General features: G+C 45.8%; 1 protein-coding gene across 3 annotated transcripts in view; it reads left to right on the top strand.

Annotated features, from left to right (window-relative positions):
• Positions 1–20472, top strand: part of NCOA5 (nuclear receptor coactivator 5) — a 56699-nt gene extending 36227 nt beyond the window's left edge. For 2 of the 3 annotated variants that reach the window (XM_082272378.1, XM_082272376.1), the window contains 5 exons: positions 1980–2080; positions 7166–7292; positions 7395–7606; positions 19085–19399; positions 19513–20472. In XM_082272378.1, coding sequence (XP_082128504.1) covers positions 1980–2080; positions 7166–7292; positions 7395–7606; positions 19085–19399; positions 19513–20153 — 1396 coding nt within the window. In that variant the 3' untranslated portion in view covers positions 20154–20472. The remainder of the gene's footprint in view (positions 1–1979; positions 2081–7165; positions 7293–7394; positions 7607–19084; positions 19400–19512) is intronic. The other variant, XM_082272377.1, reaches the window with a different exon arrangement.
• Positions 20473–20823: the final 351 nt, after the last annotated feature.

Here is a 20823-nt window from a genome sequence, read left to right as displayed (position 1 = left end):
ATATAATTAAGGACTCTCCTGGTGTTTTTGTTTAGCAGTTATAAAGAACAGGTCTGTTTTTAATAAACTTATCACTAACATGTCCCCCCATACAACTATGTCCAGTATATTGAGACGAGACCAGCACAGCACCCACCCAGCTCACCAGTGATTTAAGAATGTCATTGGAAAGTGGCAGAGTGGAAAGCTTGAAACTTTTTTATTATTAGCCAGTCTTTATTCCTTTTAGCGCCCATTGTTTCATATCTAATAATATAGCCAGATTATTGTTAGCAAGGCTTAAAGTAGTTGTAAACCTCCAGTCATGAAATCTGAGCAAAGCACATATTTGTAGTGTTTTCTCTATCTCTCTCCAAGTGTTTCTATCTGGTGCTTCCATCCTCTGTTATCAGCATGAGTCACTTCTGAGAGGTTTCCCCAATACATTTTGTGTTGGGGCGGGGGCTCAGCAGTATAGTAAATGTCAGCTTGTCTATTCAGAACAGTTTTTCTGTTGTGTGGAGAGGGGGTGTGTTGCTTTCCTCCAATCAGCTCTCACACACTGCAGCCTCTCCACACCCTCCTCTGGGCTCCTTACCGATGAAGAAAAATGTAACACTTTACTGCCCTTTTGAAGGGGTGTAGAGAAGAGAAGACTGCAGATAAACAAGTAAAACCTATGTAGGAGGATTTTTTTTCTCTGTATCATGTGGGTCTACCTGAGGGTTTACAACCACTTTTAGGTCTGATAAAAATTATCCTGTCCATAGACAGCTCTATTCCATTTGCTTTAAAATCAGGTGGCAGGTGAGGAACTATACTGTAATTTAATTTACTTTTACATTGCATGCAAAGTACAATACATTTTTGCAAAAGGGGAAAGTGAAGATAGGTGTTATGTGCGTGTTTTGTGTTTTTTTTTTCTTTTCAATAGATGTAATGGTATTGCCATTCTACAGAATGCCGATATAGGCCGTGACACCTAGTACCATTAAACCTGGCCCATTCGTGTGTCTTTACCATTTCAACCCTAGGAACATAAGCTGTTCTAGTTGAATGTCATGCCTAGTGATGTGCTGAGAGGCTTAACTATTGTCTGGTACTTATGACATAAAGTAAGGCTTGGTTCACATTTCTGCATGTGGTTGCAGGAATCGCAGCAAAAACCACAGCCACACGCAGTGAAAATGCACTGCTCTGTGGAAATGCAAGGAGCTGCTATTTATGTAAAAAAAATAGACCATGAAATTTCCCTGCTGCTGCGTTTTTGAAAAATTGCATGCACCATTATCCCCCAACCCCCCCCCCCCCCCCCAAAGAAAAGCATGGCGCGGCCTGCAAAAATGCTTAGGTGTGAACCTAACATTAATCCTTTAAATTACAAGGTCTACCATGTTGTACACGTGGTGGTTACATTACTTAATTTAGGGAGGTCTCATTGCAGCCCTTGATTTCACCAAATTGTTGGACAGGAATGCATATGGAGTATGAAAGGTTGGACAGGAGATAGTCAGACTGCAGGCATGATAAAGGCATATTTGCAGACTGGGGATATGCTGCAGGTGACTGTCCGAGACTGGCAACACAAAACAAACTGCTAGAGAGCCCCCTTACAACTACCTTAAAAAAAAAAAATCTGGCACCACTTTGATATTCCTTTCAGTATGGTGCAATATATAGTCAGTGAAAAAATACATAAAAAGAGAAAACCATTAACTGCATGAAAGTGTGAAGAAAATAAACTAAAACTTTTAGCTAGTACAAACCAGTTTAATAGTTTCCATTACTGCCCTAGAAATAAACTCCTAGACAAAACACTGATTATTCGCTATTGGGGCACAATGGCTGCAAAATAAGGAATATAGGGCTGTGGGTTTGGCATCGGGGTCTTTTAATTTCAACATCATTGCTTTCTACTGAACTTTTACTGTTGTATATAAATGTTGAATCTGATGCTTCCTGTTGAAAGGTTTCTCAGATTGGCGTTTTATTTCCTTCAGAGTCGACGACATTGCTGATAAATTTCGCCTTGATGATTTCTATAGAAAGAGAGATGATTTGTTTGATCGGCTTAGGGACTCCCTCGATAGGTTTCCAGAAGGTGTGTATATTTTCTTTCTCTGCTCTATTGAATGTTTCAAGCTGTTTTTTATTCCCTGATGTACCTTACCAGATGGTATTGTAAAACGTTTCAAAGAAACCTTGTCTTTCAGAAAATGTCTGGGTCTCTCCTGTTCTGGATGCATTTTCCTTCTATACTGCTTAATAGGTCTATGTGTAACAGAATACACCTCTTGCTGCTTCCATTGTGGTAGATTGCCTTAAACTTAAAGGGCTGTATATCAAATGTTTTAGAAGTTGTAAACCCTAACTGAATTACATTTTGCTTAAGCATTGCGTCCTAAATGTTTCTCTTTTGTTCATTGATGGACACAGCTTCTGATCTTCTCAACCTTTGGGTTATGCTGCCCCTACAGGAGTAGGACATTAGCCCAAGTCGCAGCGTTCCTCCTGCCCGACAGCCCTCCATTTTGATTGAGAGGAGGTTCTGTCTGGAGCGGTGCCCGCCTTGGTTCCAGGTATGGTAAGTAACTGTCACCCCCTGGAGGGTTTTGGGGTGGACGTGGGCCCCTCCATGGGTCGGTCGGCCCCTTGGCTTCCCCTCCTTCCAGTTAGGCACCCCCCTCATCGGTCCGGTGGTCTTTGTAGGCCAGCTCACCTGCCATCCAACACCCCCCCCCCCCTCCCTTTCCTTCATGGACGCTGGGGCTATGGGGGCGGCGTGCGGTGACCGGGCGTTCTACTGTGGGGGCTGTACCTGGTGGAAACCCTCTAGTTTCCAGATTGAACAAGGCAACCATGATTCCGGTTGAAGATTTCCTGGCCTTTAAGGACCCAGCTGACAGGAAAGCGGAGGCTGTGGCCCGCAATATGTACACCCTGGCTGGTTCGGCACTTAGGCCGACATTCACCATTGCCCTGTTGTCGCAAACTCTGAATGAATGGTCTAGGCTTTTGTGCCGTGACTTGGGAGGGGAAGTAGCTCCCCCCTGCCTTTGCTGAGCTGGCGGACTATCTGGTCCAGGGGCTGCAGTTTATCTGTGATGTCTCTTTAGATACGGCTCCCCTAGTGGCTCTTCGCTCTTGTTTCGGCAGGGGTCTTTTGGCGTGTCTTTTGGCTCAAATGCTGGTCTGCGGATCAGACTTCCTAAAAGGCCTTGACTGATCTTCCCTTTCAAGGAAGATCGCCTGTTTGCTGCTACCCTGATGACCTAACTAAAGGCCTCGTGGGGAGGAGAGTACCTTTCTTACGCAGGCTACTAAGGGCAAGAACCCTCATCGTAAGACGTGGACCTTCCCTGTCTGCTCATGCAGTTTTTTCGTCCCTCAGGGTCTGACATGGGATCAGAGCCCTTTGAGGCCTCCTCTGGGGGATCCAAGCGAATTTGGTCTGGCAAGTCAAGAGCGGCTTCTCCAGACCCACGGACAAGGCCCCTTCAGCATGAAGGTGCGCTCTCCCCACTATCCAGGGGTGTTGCAACTGTCCTCGGTCTGCTTACAGTTTTTTTGGGGCGGTGGAAGACCTTTTTACTTTAAAGGGGTGATGGCCCCGGTTCCGACTTTGGAATGTTTTCAGGGGTTTTACTCAAACCGGTTTACAGTCCCCAGGAAAGAAGGCAAGGTGCATCCAATTCTGGACCTCAAGACGCTGAACTGCTTCGTGTTGTGCGGGTGCAGAATGTCAGAATCTAGTCCGTCCGCACGGTGGTTGCTTCCCTGCATCAGGGGGATTTTTCTTGCCTCCAACATCAAGGACGCTTACCTTCACATTCCAATATGTGTTGGTCTCCAGCGCTTCCTCCGCTTTTGCCATGAGAGAGGAGCATTATCACTTTGTGGCGTTACCCTTTGGTCTCGCTTCTCTTCCTCGGGTCTTGGCCCCTGTGCTAGCTTTATTACGCCAATGGGGGATCGCAGTACTGGGCTACTTGGACGACCTCTTTCTGCGAGCGGAGTCTCCTACTGCTCTGGTGCTTTAGCCAGAGTGCTCCTTCCTCTGGACAAACTTCAGAAATTGCAGGCTGCAATTTGTCTCCTGCTGTTCCATCAGTCCGGACTTGCATGCTGTTGGGTCTGAAGGTATCTACCTTTTGAGGTGGTTCCGTTTGCACAGTTCCATACGAGGTCCCTGCAAGGGAGATTCTGGCCAAATGGGACAATAATCCGCTCCTCCCCTTGTATTGGACAGTGGTCAACACTGATACCTGCCTGTCCGGCTGAGGAGGCACAGGGGTCTGGACACTGGAAGAGATCCAGACTACCAATCAATGTCTTGGTACTCTGAGCGATCAGACTGTGCCTGGAACAGGATCGTCTTCAGGAATGTCCAGTGCGCATTCAATTGGAAATTGCCATGGCAGTGGCTTATGTCAATCACCAGGGGGGCAAAAGAAGTGTCCTGGCGACTCTGGAGGTAGCCGGCTATCTAAGCTGAGCAGAACGGTTTGTTCCAGCCCTCTCCGCCGTACACATTCCCGGGATGAAAACTGGCAGGTGGATTACCTCAGTCAGCAGGCGTTGACCAAGGGGAGTGGTACCTTCATCCGGAGGTGTTTCATCAGTTGTGTCTCCATTGGGAAACCCCCGAGGTGGATCTGTTGGCGTCACAGCTCAAACGAAAGGTGCAGAGGTTTGTGGCTTGGTCACAGGTTCCTCTGGTGTATGCCACGGATGCGCTGGTGGCCCCGCGGGGTCAGTATCGTCTGATTTAAGTCTTCCCTCCTCTCAAGCTTCTGCCAAGACTTCTACGCAGGATTGGGGCAGAAGGGATTCCGATTATCTTAGTGGCCTCGCAGGTGCGGCTGGTCGCCGACGTTCCTTGAAAGCTTCCTCCTAAAGGGAGGATCTGCTGTCCGAAGGACCAGTCTTCCATCCTGCTTTACAATCGCCGGCTTTGACGGCTTGGCTGTTGGAAAGGCAGGTGCTGATTGATAGAGGTTTGTCTGAGTCGATCAATCCAACACTGTGTTAAAAGCTAGGATATCTACTTCTAGGAAGATCTACCATCGTAGGTGGAAGAACGTACATTGAATGATGGTTCATCCTCGCTCTTTATTTCGGTGGCTCAGATCTTGACCTTCAATGGGGGTTTGAGCAGAAACTGGCATTGAGTACTATCAAGGGCCAGGTGTTGGCCTTAGCGGTCTTCTTTCAATGGCCTTTGGCCACTCACTTCTTGGTGCATACATTTTTCTTCAGGGAGTTAGGCACTTGATTCCTCCAGTGCGGTCTCGGTTGCTGCCTTGGGCCTCAATTAGTGCTCTGTCCTCCAGAAGCCTCCTTTTGAGAATCTTCAGGAGATTCCCCTGCTTTTGCTGTCCCGAAAGGTGGCCTTTTTGGGGGCTTTCACCTCTGCGCGCAGGGTGTCTGAATTGGTGGCATTACCTGTTGTTCACCTTACTTGGTGGTTCAGTGGTAACGTGGTTCTTCGCCCCTGTCCGTCGTTCCTTCCTCGGGTTGTCTCTGATTTTCATTTGAATAAAGACATTGTGTTGCATCCCTGTGTCCCAGGCCAAAACATCCAAAGGAGATTGCTTTGCATGCATTGGATGTGATTCTGGGCGATTAGGGTGTGCCTGGCAGCTACGGAGTCTTTTAGGGAATCAGACTCACTATTTGTGCTTACGGATGGGCCTCGGAAAGGGTGGCTTGCCCGCTTCCTCTGTGACCATTTCCAGATGGATCAGACAGTCTGACCGTGGTTCAGGCCTATTCCATCAAGGGTTAGGTTCCTCCTTTTGACTGTCAAGGCGCACTCTATTAGTGCGCCTGGTTGCTCCTGGGCTTTTCATCGTCCTGCATCAGTGACCCAGGTTTGCAAGGTGGCCACCTGGTCATCGGTGCACACTTTTACAAAGCTTTTATAAAGTGGATGTGTTGGCATCTGCAGTTGCTTCTTTTGGCTGCAATGTTTTGCAGGCTGTGTTTAGAGGACCTGGTCCTCTTTGAGGGTGTTTTGTGTGCGTTTATTTATTTATTTATTTTTTTTTTTCAGGTGAGCTCATTTTGGTTGAGCTCCTTTTTTACCTGGTTGGCTATAGTTAGCCTTGAAAATTTATTTTTTGCTGTTCCCACCCCTCATGTTTAACACTGCTTTGGGATATCCCATTGGTTAAGAATATCAGGAGCTGTATCCGTCAATGAACGAAAGAGAAAATGGGATTTTTGGCTTGCCGTAAAATCCATTTCTCTGATGATCAATGACGGGACAACTCACCCATCCCTCTGTGGATGTGTGCGGTGGAGTTGTAATTCTGGCACTGCTTGTAACAAAGCAGAGTACCTATAGCAGAGAGGGCGTATACCCCCTGGGACTGCCCATAGGCTTAGCCAGAACTTTTTTCTGCCTAGTGTCCTACTCCTGTAGGGGGCAGTATAACTCAATGGTTAAGAGGATATGGAGCTGTGTCCGTCAGTGAACCTCAGAGAAAAGGATTTTACGGTAAGACAAAAATCCAGTTTTTTTCCCCACTGCTTATTTACATGCATGTAACCAGCAATAATTGCAAAGCTTTTCTCAGGGCAAGTTTCTTGATAGTGAGAACAGTGGACCATATCTACGCATGTTGAAAGTGCCAGTTGTCTTTTTTTTTTTTTATTGTCTACGTGTCAATAGAGGACCGCAATTCTTCTGAGGCTTGTACAGTGTTGTCATCCTATTAAAGGAAGTGCCTAAATATAGACCTTCTCCATGCCCACTCCTCCCCTGGGGACCCCACATAACCAGTGGTTCGGGACTTACTGCAAATGTGTTTGTTACCAGATACCTACGTATTAGGTACTGCCTTAAGTGAATTTACTTATATGCTGCCGAAGTTTTTGTGCACGTGATTCTTCCTCTTGTTGCTTCGGTTTCTACGACAATGTACCTCATTGGTTGTTTTTTGTTTTGTTACTGCTTTATTTATCAATAAAACTTTTCTGTTAAAACATAGACCTTCATGATCACCAGATATTATTTTTAATGAAAGTGAAATATTATTATGATAAAGCATATGAGATTTTACTGATTGGGGTAACATTAACTCGTAAATGTGTTGATCTGTGTAAGCAATGTATACATATTTTATAGAAAGGAAAATCTTTTAAATTATAAATGCTTAAAATAGTGTGCTTTTATATTTAGATCGATTAAAACGTGAGGAACGACGCCGTGAAGAATTGTACAGACAATATTTTGATGAAATTCAAAGAAAGATTGATGCTGAGCGCCCTGTTGATTGCTCTGTTGTGGTGGTTAACAAACAGTCAAAGTAAGATTGCAGATATGGTTTATCATCTTTCTTTCAGTGAGACCAGTGGCTTACGTTGACTAACATAATTGTCTTTTTATCCCCTCACCACCTTTCCTCCAGGGAATATGCAGAAACTGTGGGGCGTAAGGTCCGTGACCTTGGTATGATGGTGGACCTGATCTTTCTAAACACAGAAGTTTCACTGACCCAAGCCTTGGAAGATGTTTCTAGGGGAGGCTCACCTTTTGCTATAGTGGTAACTCAGCAACACCAGACACATCATTCTTGCACTGTGAACATCCTATTTGGAACCCCGCAAGGTAGTCCCTCTGGTGTGTGTGTGTGCTTTATTTATCTTAAAGTTGTGGGAGGATAAATGTTATATTTTTGTAGCATTTGAAAAGTAGCCATTTGCCAGAAATTGCATTGAAGTCACCAGGTTACTGCTAGGGACAACCCAGTTTTTTATTTAACTGGACTTTTTGTACACTTAGGGCCCTTTTTATAAGGGTGATTAGCTTTCTGATGTGGGAGGAGCTTTGGTCACACGCACAGGTTGTGTGCAAGCAGTTGCATGGCCAGAGTTGTATCCTGTGCAAATCAGTGACCATAGCTGACACTGTTCAAATGCTATCATTCTTTTGAGCGATTAAAGGCAATAAGGAACTCCCATGTTCGCGGCACAGACACTTTGCATTCTGGGCCAGTGTCCTCTGGTTGCATGCAAACTGGACACACTTGCATTGTGTGTGTGTGTGTGTGTGTGTGTGTGTGTGTGTGTGTGTGTGGTCATAACGGTACGGCTGGATCCAGATGTGCTGCTTGCCTGCATCTAAAAGCAGCAGCCTAATTGAGAGGGCCATGCACATTTTAACTGAATGCTCCGTCAAGGCTGATATTACTAGGGCAATTTTTAAGTAGCAGCTATAGATCTCTCCACATGTTTTCTCTTGATTTTTTAGCTCACTAAAGAGTTACTTTTGTAGCTGTTGCAATGTTCTTGTATACAGCTACAAATTGCAGGTGTGCCTTGGTCAAGTGCATTAGCTGCATTGAGTAATATGATGGATAGTTACTTCAGCTGGAAATTCTGTTGACAGCCCTAGCCTATTCTTCGTGTTTGAGGTACAAAATTTCATTGACTGCTTTTTGTTTTTTTGTTTTTGTTTCTAGTAGCAACCTAGTTTAATGCTCAAAAGTATCAAAAGTACTGCCTTCTTAATAAAATCCGGTGTTCAACTTTCTTTCATCATTTGCATCTCAGTGCTGCTGATTCTCTTTTAGACTTCTTTGCATCCTATGTTAGGCCTACATACAGGGCTGTATGGCATTTTAGTGGGTGTTTTGTGATGGTGACAACAGTGGACCATGCCTGTATATTAAAATGGCCTCTTGTAGTCCTAGAAAAGCCAGGGTGAGAACACTGTCGGGAGACTGGAGATCCCGCTGGTGAGTTTGTGTGTAGCTGGCTGTGTTGATTCAGTCTCTGCCCCTAACTAAGCTGTACCCCTCTGACATGTTTTGCCCTTCCTAGGGCCTCCTATCATTGATCTATGACTACCAGTGGGAAATCTGTGGAGGGCTGTCTGTTTTTATGTTTTTGCTGTACATACCAAGCTAGACATGCTTCTGAGACCTGCACCCGGAGCAATAGGCCTTCCAAGAGACTGTGTTTTTTTTTTGGCATATAGACTCACTGGCCATTTTTTTTTAGGTACACCTTAGACCTCCTTTTGCCTTCAGAACTGCCTTACTTCTTTGTGGCATAGGTGTTGGAAGCCTTTCTAAGAGATATTGGTCCGTATTGACATAATCGCATCACGCAGTTACTGCAGATTTGTCAGCTGCACATCCATGATGCGAATCTCCTGTTCACCACATCCAAAAGGTGCTTCATTGGATTTAGGTCTGTTGACTGTGGAGGCCATTGGAGTACAGTGAACTCATTGTCATGTTCAAGAAACCAGTGGTGAGATGATTTGAGCTTTGTGACATGGTGCATTATCCTGCTGGAAGAAGCCATCAGAAGATGGGTATACTGTAGTCTAGTCATAAAGGGATGGACATAGTCATCAATAATACTCAGGTAGGCCGTGTCGTTTAAACAATGCTCAATTGGTACTAAGGGTCCAAAGTGTGCCAAGAAAAAATCCCCCACACCATTACACCACCACCAGCCTGAACAATTGATACAAGACAGGATGGATCTATGCTTTCCTGTTTATGCCAAATTATGTTCCTACCATCTAAATATTGCAGCTGAAATATTTTTTTAATCCTCTGTTGTCCAATTTTGGTGAGCCTGCGCAAATTGTAGTCTGTTTCCTATTATTTTTAGCTGACAGGAGTGGCATCCATTGTGGTCTTCTGCTGCTGTATCCTATTTGCTTCAAGGTTTGATGTGTTTTACGTTCAGGGATAGTGTTCTGCATAACTTGGTTGTAACGAGTGATTGTTTGAGTTACTGATGCCTTTCTATCATCTCAAACCAGTTTGTCCATTCTCCTCTGACCTCTGATATCAACAAGGCATTTTCGTCCACACAACTGCCGCTCACTGGATATTTTCTCTTATCGGGCCATTCTCTGTAAACCCTAGAGATGCTTATGCATGAAAATCCCAGCGGATCAGCAGTTTTTTAACTTCTCACACCAGCCTGTCTGAAACAAACAACCACGCCACGTTCAAAGTCACTTAAATCTCCTTTCTTCCCCAATCTGATGCTCGGTTTGAACTTCAGCAAGTAATCTTAACCACGTCTAGATGCCTAAATGCATTGAGGTGCTCCCACGTGATTGGCTGAATAGCAATTTGTGTTGCCAAGCAATTGAACAGGTGTACCTAATAAAGTGGCTGGTGAGTGTATATCCTCTGTATATTACACAGCGCTCTACTTGCCTTTTCTACTGATGTGTTTCATCATCTTAAATAGTAGATTGCTTTTTCCGATGCCTGTAGAATAGAATAAGTGTTTACATTATTTACTGCATTTTCATATAAATGCATAGGATCCATGTCCACAAATGTTGTTTTACAGTGAGTGCTTCTAGTAAGTTCCTGTGTGGGCTTTTTTTTTTTTGATAAAAGCGCTACAGTAGTACTTTATAGCCTAAACATTCTTCAGCTTTTGCCAGAGTGGATGAGGGGTAGATATGTTTCTGCTGCTACCCATGGCCCTATTGGTGGAAATTTCACGTTTGTTTCAATCTGTTTGATGCATTGTCAGTGGTACAGATGTTGAGAGGGGAAAAAAAGGGAACGGCATTTAGAAGGCTAATTGAGAGGTTTTAGATGCCTCTTTCTACTGAGAGTTTTTTTGGGGTTCTTTTTTTTTTTGTCCTAGAGCTGCATGACTCTGGATAAAATGAGAATCACAATTTCTCTATCGTAAAATCCTATACTCTGGAGTCCTTTGACAGACGCAGCTCTCAATGCTACTTCACTATTGGGTTATGCGCCATCTATAGGAGTACACTGGGCAGTGAAAAGTTTTCACTCGACACGCCTATAGGCGTTGTCCCTCACGACATAACCCCAGACACACTGTGCTCTCAAATCTGTTTCTTGCTGCCTAGCTAAGTTGTAGGACCTAGGTTTCCCGCTGGGACTCCGGTCTCATTTTTTTTTTTTTTTCTTTTAAGAAGGTTTTTATGTTCATTTTACTTCACTCACTATCATTAGCTAGCAGGTTGTGGTCCGCCCAGGCCTCGCCACGACAGAGCCCCGGTGGATGGGGACAAGCCTGCGAGCAGATGCCTCACCGGGACTCATCGACCTGGAACGCCCTGAGTCGCAGCATACCCCTCTTTGGCTGGCAGCACCCCCACTAAGGGTGGGAGACGAGCTGTTTCGGAGCGGAGCCCACCTGGTCCATGGTATGGTGAGTGATGCAACACCCCCAGCGTCCCTGAGACGGACCTCTGAGGGGGAGATTTGGGCCCACTCCTGAGGATAACAGGCCTGGGTTTCTTTGAAAGATCCCCCCAGGCTTATCAGGACAGGCCCTACCTGCCCCGCTCCCGCTGGGGGTGCTATAGTCGGCGCCTGACACGTTGGGGGGGTGTAAAAGATGTTACCTTGTCCTGGGGGGGGTCCCTTGAGGTGGATTCCCGCGGTGGCCTCATGTCTGGGGTCCTGAGCGCTTGGTGCCATTTTCGGCCGCCATTTTAAGTGTGGGCATAGGCTCTCTGTAAGGGCAGCGGCCATTTTCCCTAAGCGTCCTATACTTTACTATTGGGACCATTTTATTATAGCCTGAGGCTACACGGGGTGTGCGGCCTCTAGTGGTGATATGTAACTTCCTCTCAGACGTTTTCATGCTGGAAATTATACTACAGAGCAGCTACTTCTCAGAGGTGATAAAGTAAGGCGTTTTGTTCCTTTGGGTATTCCTCGGGCAAACTTGGCTCAGGACAGCTGTTAAGGGGGACTCTGCATACATCGCGGTACAGCGGTGAGGACCGCGATCGCGATTTAAAGGGCCAGTGCACCTTTTTTTTTTTTTTTTTTTCCTTTCTAAATCTTGCAAAATGGAGTCCCAAGGTAAAGACAATCCCCCTTTGAGTTTATTAGTGTGCATGGCGGGCCATCCGGATCGCAGTCTCTCTTGAAAATGGATGATGAGCCCACACAGTCAGGACAGCGCGTAGTTTTTGCCTCCTGCAAAAGCCCAGAAGTCGGGTCAGGTGTTCCCTTGTCCTTAAGACTTTCATGATATGGTGAATGAGCAATGGCGCATTAAGCACGTACTAGTGATGCAAAAGCACTTTAAATGCTGTTATACCTTTGCTGACTCAGTCTCAAATAAGGTGGATCACCCTGTTTCCAGAACAATTGTACTGTGGCACCTGTAGAAGTCTCCCCGGTGTTTACGGACCTGATGGACCGATGGGTGGAATCCCTTTCCTGCCACCTGCATTTGCTGGCGGGCTCGATAATTGAACCTGTATTCGCATCCGTCCTGGTTTCTCAGACGGTTACAGAATGGGTTGCCGTGCTTAGGGGTAACTTGAACGCTGAGACAGTTCCTCTGGCTCTAAAGAGCTCACGGACCAGATTGCCCAGGCCCTGGTGTACCTGTGTGCTGCGGCCCGGGACGTGGCTCCTCTGGTTGCTAGAGTGTCAGTGGTGGGGATTGCCATACGCCGCATGGTGTGGCTGCAGAGCTCATCGGCGGACCAGGCTTCTAAGAATGCCTTAACTGATCTCCCATTTTTTGGGTGAACGCCTGTTTGGGGACGCCTTGGATGAGTTAATCAAGGGCCTAACGGGGTTAAGAGTTCTCTGCTACCCCAATCCTCAAAGGCAAGGCACCTCGCAGTAAGAGGGGACCCTCTTTCATAGCTCACAGGCCTTTTTTTTTTTGTGCCGCAAGGGCGCAAGCAAACGGTAAATAGTTCAGAGCCTCTGGAGGAAACAGGAAGGCTTGGTCGGGTAAGCCTGAGACTAGCCGGTCTGTTTGGGCGGACAAATCCTCTTCTACGTGAAGGGGCGTCCTCACCCAATTCTGGTTGGGGGTGGGGGGGGGACGTCTGCGTTACTTTCAAGAACCCTGGACGTCTCTGATTCAGGACAATTGGGTTCACAGACTAATTCGTTCAGGGTACAAGATCGATTTTCGGTTTTACCCAGCAGACAGGTTCTTTTCATCAAACCTCCATCTATCTTCCCTGGATCGATTGAAGGATCTCAGGGAGGCAGTGCAGACTCTCCTTGCACGGGGAGTGATTGTGCCGTTTCCTCAGCAGGAATTGTTTTGAGGTTTTTATTCAAACCTGTTCAGTGCCCAGAGAGGCAGGAAAGGTGCATCCAATTCTGGACCTCGAATCACTGCACCGCTTTGTGCGAATGCAGAAGTTCGGATGGAATCCATTTGGTCGGTGGTAGCGTCTTTATCAAGGGGACTTTCTGGCCTCCATAGCTGTAAATGATGCGATCTGCGGTGTTCATCAGCGGTATCTCCATTTCTCAGTGGCGGAGGAGCACTTTCAATTGTGGTATTACCGTTTGGCCTAGCCTCTGCCCCCAGGGTCTTCGCCAAGGTTTTGGCCCCAGTGCTGGCTTTGCTACGCAGAAAGGGGATTGCGATCCTCCGATATCTGGACAATCTCTTGTTGAGGGCAAGCTCTCATGTCACCCTGTCGGGTGATCTGGCATTCACGGTTCAGACACTTTGGGAGTTCGGGTGTACCATCAACTTCCAGAAGTCTACGCTGACTCCGGGCATCTGGCTCTGGGCATGATCTTAGACTCCTCTCAGACGAGGGTCTTTCTTCCAGAGGAAAAACTTCAGACCTTGCAGGGCAAGAGCAGGTTGCTGATGGACAACGGTCTCTCCTCCCTGCGGACGTGTATGAGGTCCTTGGGGGCTGATGGTGTCGACCTTCGAGGCGGTCCCATTTTCTCAATTTCACACACAGCCTCTACAGAGATCCTTGTCAAGTGGAGGAGGGACCCGCAGTCCTTGGACATATGTCTGAGTCGTCTCATGAGGTCGGAGCTTTCTTGGTGGCTTCTGTCGCCCACTCTGAGCCAGGGCAGGTTCTTTCTGCCGCTGTTGTGGACGGTGGTCACCACGGATGACAGCCTGTCGGGCTGAGGTGGAGTACGGGACAATCTTTTGGTCCACGGAACTTGGTTGACAGAGGAATTTTCCTTACTGATGAAAGTCCTGGAGCTAAGGGCGATCAAACTCTGCCTGCTCCATTGGACGCCTCAGCTGCACGGCTTTCCGGTTTGGTACAATCTGACAATGCCAAGGCTGTGGTCTACAATCATCAGGGGGGCACCAAGAGTGTCCGGGCGGCCAGGGAAGTGGCCAAGATCCTGATTTGGGCCGAGGCACATGTTGCGGCTCTCTCCGCTGTTCACATTCCAGGTGTGGAGAATTGGCAGGCGGATTACCTGAGTTGTCAGGTTCTGGATCAGGGGGAACTGTCCCTACAGCCAGAGGTTTTTTTGTCTCCTGTGTACCCGATGGGGAATTGCGGAGGTGGGTCTGACCATATAGGTAGAGCGGTTTGTGTCCAGGGCTCGAGACCCTCTGTCTAACCCCACAGACTCATTAGGGGTGCCTTGGAACTGATATCGGCTGATTTACGCCTTTCCTCCTATACAGCTCTTGTTAAGATTCCTCCGCAGGTTGGCGGTGGAACAGGTCCCGGTGATTCTGGTGGCCCCAGCCTGGCCTCGCCGGTCTTGGTACGCGGATCTGGTAAAGATGGACGTCAATCCTCCCTGGCGGCTGCCTCAGAGGATCTGCTGTCTCAAAGGCCGATCTTCCATCCCGCTTTACGGTTGCTGGCTTTAACGGCGTGGCTGTTGAAGACCAGGTGTTGAGAGACAGAGGCCTCTCTGATTCTGTGATGCCTACCTTGAGAGCTAGGAAGGCTACTTCCAGGAAGAGTTATCTTCGTTCTTGGAAGCTGTATATTGCTTCCTCGCTCCTTTTCGGTGGTGAGGGTCTTGGCCTTCTTACAGAAAGGGGTTGAGCAACACTTGGCTTTAGGTATGATTAAAGGTCAGGTGTTGGCCTTAGCCATTCACTTCCAACGCCCCTTAGCGTCTAATTCCTTGATCCACACCTTTAATCAAGGGGTGCGTCATCTGGCTCCGCAGAGGAGATCCCCTTTGCCGCATGGGATCTGAATTTGGTTTTGTCAATTCTTCAACGACCTCCCTTTTGAAAATATTAGGGAAATAGCTCTGCCTTTGTTGTCTCAGAAGGTTGCCTTTTTTGTGTCTATCCCTTCTGCCCGCAGGTCTGAGTTAGCGGCTCTGTCCTGCCGTTCGCCTTATTTGGTCGTTCATAAGGATATGGTTGTTCTACGACTTAATAAATCTGTTCTCCCTACGGTGGTATCTGCTTTCCACCTCAATGAAGATATTGTTTTGCCTTCGCACTGTGCGAAGCCCAAGCATCCCAAGCAAATTGCCTTGCATTCGCTGGATGTGGTTCAGGCGGTCAGGGTTTACCTGTCAGCCGCGGAGTCTCTTCGGACATTTGATTCTTTGTTTGTCCTTACTGAGGGATCTCGTAAGTGTTCGGCAGCGTCTGCTGAGACCATATCAAAATGGATCAGGCAGACAATTGTTTAGGCCTATTCATTAAAGGGTCCGGTTCCTAATTTCCCTGTGAGGGCATATTCTACTAGAGCGCTAAGTGCCTCTTGGGCTTTTCGCCGTCAGGCTTCTGTTGCTCAGGTGCGTAAAGCGGCGACTTGGTCGTCTGTGCACACTTTTACAAAATTCTATAAAGTTGATTTGTTGGCATCTTCGGCTGCTTCCTTTGGCCGCAAGGTTTTGCAGGCTGCTGTTTGCAAAGAGACTTGGTTTTCTCTTTACGGGGGTGAATTTTTGTTTTTGAGATAAGCTCCTGTTGGTTTGAAATTGAACTTTTGTCACCCAGTTGGCTATGTTTTAGCCTTGGATGTACGTTAACAGTTGGTTGCGTTCTTCCCACCCCTCATGCCTACACTGCTTTGGGACGTCCTAATAGTGAAGAAGCATTGAGAGCTGCGTCTGTCAAAGGACGATAGAGAAAATTGGATTTTTGTAAGAACTTACCGTAAAATCCTTTTCTCTGAGTCCTCTGACAGACGCAGCTCCCGTCCCTCTACTTTGGGATTGGTTGTGTCTTTCACTGCTTGCTACGAAACTGATTTGGGAGCACAGTGTCTGGGGTTTTGTCGTGAGACACAGCCCCTATAGGCGTGTCGAATGAAAACTTTTCACTGCCTAGTCTACTCCTGTAGATGGCGCATAACCCAATAGTGAAGAAGCATTGAGAGCTGCGTCTGTCAAAGGACTCCAGAGTATAGGATTTTACGGTAAGTCCTTACTAAAATCCAATTTTTTTTTTGCTTAGAATAAAGATCACGATTCTCGGGGTAACATCTTTTACATTCTACAAAAAAAATTGGGCTTGATTTACTGCTTTTTTTTCTTCATTAAAGTGTATTTTTTTCCCAAAAAACTTTGAAAGAGTTCTCCGCAAATAGTGTGACATTTAAGATTGCAACAATTGCCATTTTATTCTCTAGGGTCTCTGCTAAAATGTGTGTGTGTGTGTGTGTGTGTGTGTGTATGTGTATATATACATATATATGTATGTATGTTTGGGGGTTCGAAGTCCTTTTTCTAGCAAAAAATACGGATTTTAATTTGTAAGCAAGAATTGTCAGAAAAAGGCCTGGTCTTTAAGAGGTCAAACTGACCTCCCCTACAGGTGGAAGTTCATTCCATTGATCTAAAAGAATGAACTGATACATTATAAAGCATCGTGCAGTTCTATATCCTGTTGTCACTGCAACAGGATGTTAGAATGAGTCACACAAATTTAAATTCCATGTGAACTTTTAGCTAATGGATTTCCTAACTTTTTTCAGTTCCTTCACTTGAGTAAACTAAAAGTAACAAACTAACATCAGTAGAACACATCCAGCACAATCTGTTTCTGTAGAATTAGTGTGGTGCAGTCCTTACAATGGCTTTTTAAGTAGAATATATATACCACTTTGCTTGCCAGATGAGGATACCTAGGCTTGCTAAAAGGTCACCCTGTCACCAGGCATTGCAGTGTTGATTTGCCATATCTCCACTTCAAGAATGGGAAGAAAGAACAAGTGCTTCAGGCAGCTCTGCTCTGTACTCGTTTTGGTTTTTACATCTTCAGAAAGTGCAAATATATTCAGTAATGTGATTGTATTGTTTAAAGCATGTTTTGAACTGCTAAAATTTGACCTTCGGGAAGAAGTAACCTTTCACAGTGGGTGTGCCCCCTTTAAAACTGTTTGTTTTTTTTTTTTTTTTTTTCAACCAAGCTAAGGCTCCATTCACACTTGCACGACTCCACAAAGTTGTGCTGACTTTGGAGTGCAACTTTAGACGGGTCATACTTGGATACGACTTTGGCTTTGACCAGTACTTATGGACAACTGCCGCATTTTAACATTTTGCTATGACTTTCATGCAACTTTTGAGGGTTAACATTGAAGTCTATGGAACTAAAGTTGCATGAAAGTCAGACCAAAGTAGTGCATGAACTACTCTGAAGTTGCTGCAACTTTAAGTCACACATATATGAATGGTAATTATTGGAAAACTTGGGAACGACTTGTCATGCGACTTTGATGTCCAAAGTTCAGGGACAAGTCGCACAAGTGTGAATGGAGTCTTAGGGTTTTCACCCTTCAAATCTCTAATGAAAACATTGCTAGGACTTGCACCATATGCTTGTGTCCTGTTCAGTTCACTGTGCTGAAAAAAGTAGAACATGCTGTAGCCCACTGTGGTGAAAAATGCATGACCTGTCACTGACATTTTAATGAAGTTAAACAAAGTAAATGGTAAGATTTACTAAAACTGATTCACACAAACTGGTGCAGCTGTGCATAGTAGCCAATCACCAGCTCACTTCAGCTTGTTCAATTAATCTTTTACAATAAAACAGGGCTCGGAAAACCCCAGGTACCCATGGCGACCAGAAACTGCGTCCTAGTGCCAGGGCTGCCGCCAGCCCACTCACTGCAACTTCTGATGCCTCGGACACGCTGCTCAGAGTTCCGGACAGCTGATCCTTTGCTCCCTACCCTGTCAGGTCTTCATGTTTTCCCCGGAGGCATGAAGTAGTCTGATGTCCGGCTGCGCGTGACATGGGAGGAGAGGGGGCTGGACTCCTCTCAGGCGGCCCTCCTGCTCCCCAATGCCTGAGCAAAGTCCAAGGATTAATGGCTTTTCTCTGGGGGAGCACTCTTCTGCTCGTGCCACATTGCCGCCAAGCTGGTGGAGGATGGAGCAAGGGGGGTACCTGGGCTGTGTGTGCATGCTGCGACATGCTGAGCCAGTGTGCTATCCAATAGTGCACTTCTTGAAAGGTTTACGGTGTGCTTTGAGGTGGAGGATGGGAGATGAGGCAGGTGGATATGCTTTAGAAGAATCCTTTTATGTCCTCTGATAAAGCCCTGTTAACAATTGCCACTCTTTATGTACAGCTGGACTCCAGTATTTTATGGTGACCAGAAACGCACCAGAGCAATGAGTGGAATCACCCTGGGGGACACATGTAGGCAGGAAGTGGCGGCAAAGAGGCAGCAGAAGATCAGCAGCGTTAGGGTACTTCTTTCATCTTTTTTTGTATTTTATTTAAAGTGTCACTAAGGCTTCAGTAGATGTGCAGTAGATGCAAGCTTTTGCCACCGCTCAACAGACACCCTTAAGCTAGAATAGGCAGCAGAAGAGGGTGTTTAACATGCCGCAGTCACGATGCATTTGAATAATGAGTTTCCCCCTATAACAGGTTTTTAGTGTCATTCTTTTTGGCCAGCCTATAAACCTGACAAAATGGTGTTGCATTGGAGTTGACGGGCCCGCTCTGCAGTAAGTAAGTTAGGGGGGCGCAAAATACTTGCCTTTCCCTGGGGCGCTGACAATCCACACTGCTAAAACTGGCTCCTAACTTTTTTTAGCTGGCCCCTAGATTCAAAGCAAATTTGTCAAGCCCTGCAATAAAACCTAGAAGCTGATTGGTTACATTGCACAGCTGCACCAGTTCTAGTAAATCCCCCCCCCCCCCCCCCCCTCCCCCCAATGAATCCTTTCTGATGATGTGTTATAATGTAACCGCTAGTGTCAACAAGCCCTGAGACAAAAAGTATGCCATGTGAGTTGTCAATTTTCTGATTTTTTTTTTTTTTTTTTTTTATTCTTTATTAATAATAAACAAGAGTTGCATATTTGAGCTCTATACCTGAAAGTTGCAGTATTTTGTGGTTATTTGTCTTGAAGTTGGTATGTCATTTTTATTTTTACAGAACATCGGAACATGCCAATTGCTGATGCAATGCTTCTTGTGGCGAGAAGCTTTGAGCGGTACAAAACAGACTCACGCGAGAAGGAACGTGAAGACATTGCACGGCAAGCTGCCAAGTTGTCGGCAGAAGCTATATTAAGAGAGCGTGGTGCTCTAGATGAGGGAATAAGGGGGGGTCATCCTCCTGGAATAATGACAATCATAGGCTTGTTGGCAGACAATAGATATGTGACAGCTGAAGAAATAGACAAAGTCATCCTATATTTACAGCAACGGAAAGAGAGATTATTGGCCATGGCTGGTGACTCCTTAACATGTAAGTTTTATTGTGTTTAATTTGTGCTGTGTGTGTGTTTGTTTTTTTTTTTTTTTTTTTCCCTCTGATTTAATCCCACAAAATTTAATTCACATAATCTTCCTGATTTGCAGCACAACTCTCGAGACAAACTGCACCAGCAACTTCTCTTAATGCCCAATCTTCTCTTGCGGGCAGTCAGACACTCCAGCTGACTCAACAATTAAGCTCTGCTACTGCAGCACCTCAGACAACGAGCAGCTCTCAACAAGAGCTGCAGGCTAAAATTCTCAGTCTGTTCAACAGTGGAGGTTCTACTGCATCTAACCAAGTCAACCCTGCAGGGTCAGCTGTCTCAAACCAGAACTATGGCAATCTATCCAACACTCAGCAACGACCAGCAGCATCGATGGATGCAGGAATTCTTGGTCCACCCCCACAAAGATCTCAGCAAACAGCAAATCAACTATCTAATACCATGGTTGCAGGATTAGCAGTTAGAAGTGCAGCACCTCGCCCTGGCCTATCTCCTCAAATGCAGAACCTGTTTGGACAACTTCAAAATCGTGTCCAGGGACCTGGCAGTGTTCCAGGTCAAAGACCAGGAACATCGTCTGGTATAAATGTTGACAACCCTAGTGTGCAGAAGGCTTTAGACACACTCATTCAAAGTGGGCCAGCACTCTCTCATTTGATGGGTCAGGCAGTAGGCCAGGCTCTTCGTGGTGCACCAACGCAACAACCTAATATGGCATCATATCCCCGTCCCTTTTAGTGGATAGGTGCCATGTACATTGGTCTCCTTGTAGACATAATTTAGTAGTGCATTTCATAATGTAAGAAATTGATGTATTCCTTTCCTTCACCATTTATTGGTTAATAATTTTATATAATGCAGGCTCTAGCTAAATGTTAAATATTGTTCTCCGTCATGATCTACAAACAAGCTCTGAAGACCTTCTCTTCTCTCTGCTCATCCTTGGTCACCAAGAAGCTTGCATTTGTGAAACGGTTTAGTGAATTGTAATTTCCAGCACTGTTATGTTATTACTTGGAACTGTATTTCGTTGCAGCCTTTTTTTAAATAAAAAGTTCCGCCAAAAAAAAAAAAAGCTTTCTTCTAATGATTGCAGAAGGAAGGGTGGGGGGCGTTCAGCCTGTCTCCATACCATTTCTTAGGTGTCCCGTTCACTGGTAATCCATTTCTCATCAGTACATAAAAGAAAAGGAGTTCATCTACCTTTTGCTGGATTCCTTTAAATGTGTAAAGATGATACAATTTTAATCTCCGTTTACTAAACTTTTACTCATTCTTGTGTCGTGCACAAGCATTTTACTTAAAGTTCATTAGTAAAGAAAGAAAATTTCCCCTGGTTGCGGGACTTTTCAGGCACTCATAGAAAACTTTTTCTCATTTTCTATGAGTGCCTGAAAAGTCCCACAAC

This window comes from Pelophylax lessonae (assembly GCF_965119305.1).
Source record: "Pelophylax lessonae genome assembly, chromosome: 11".
Classification (NCBI taxonomy): domain Eukaryota; kingdom Metazoa; phylum Chordata; class Amphibia; order Anura; family Ranidae; genus Pelophylax; species Pelophylax lessonae.
This window is presented reverse-complemented; position numbering and strand designations above follow the sequence as displayed.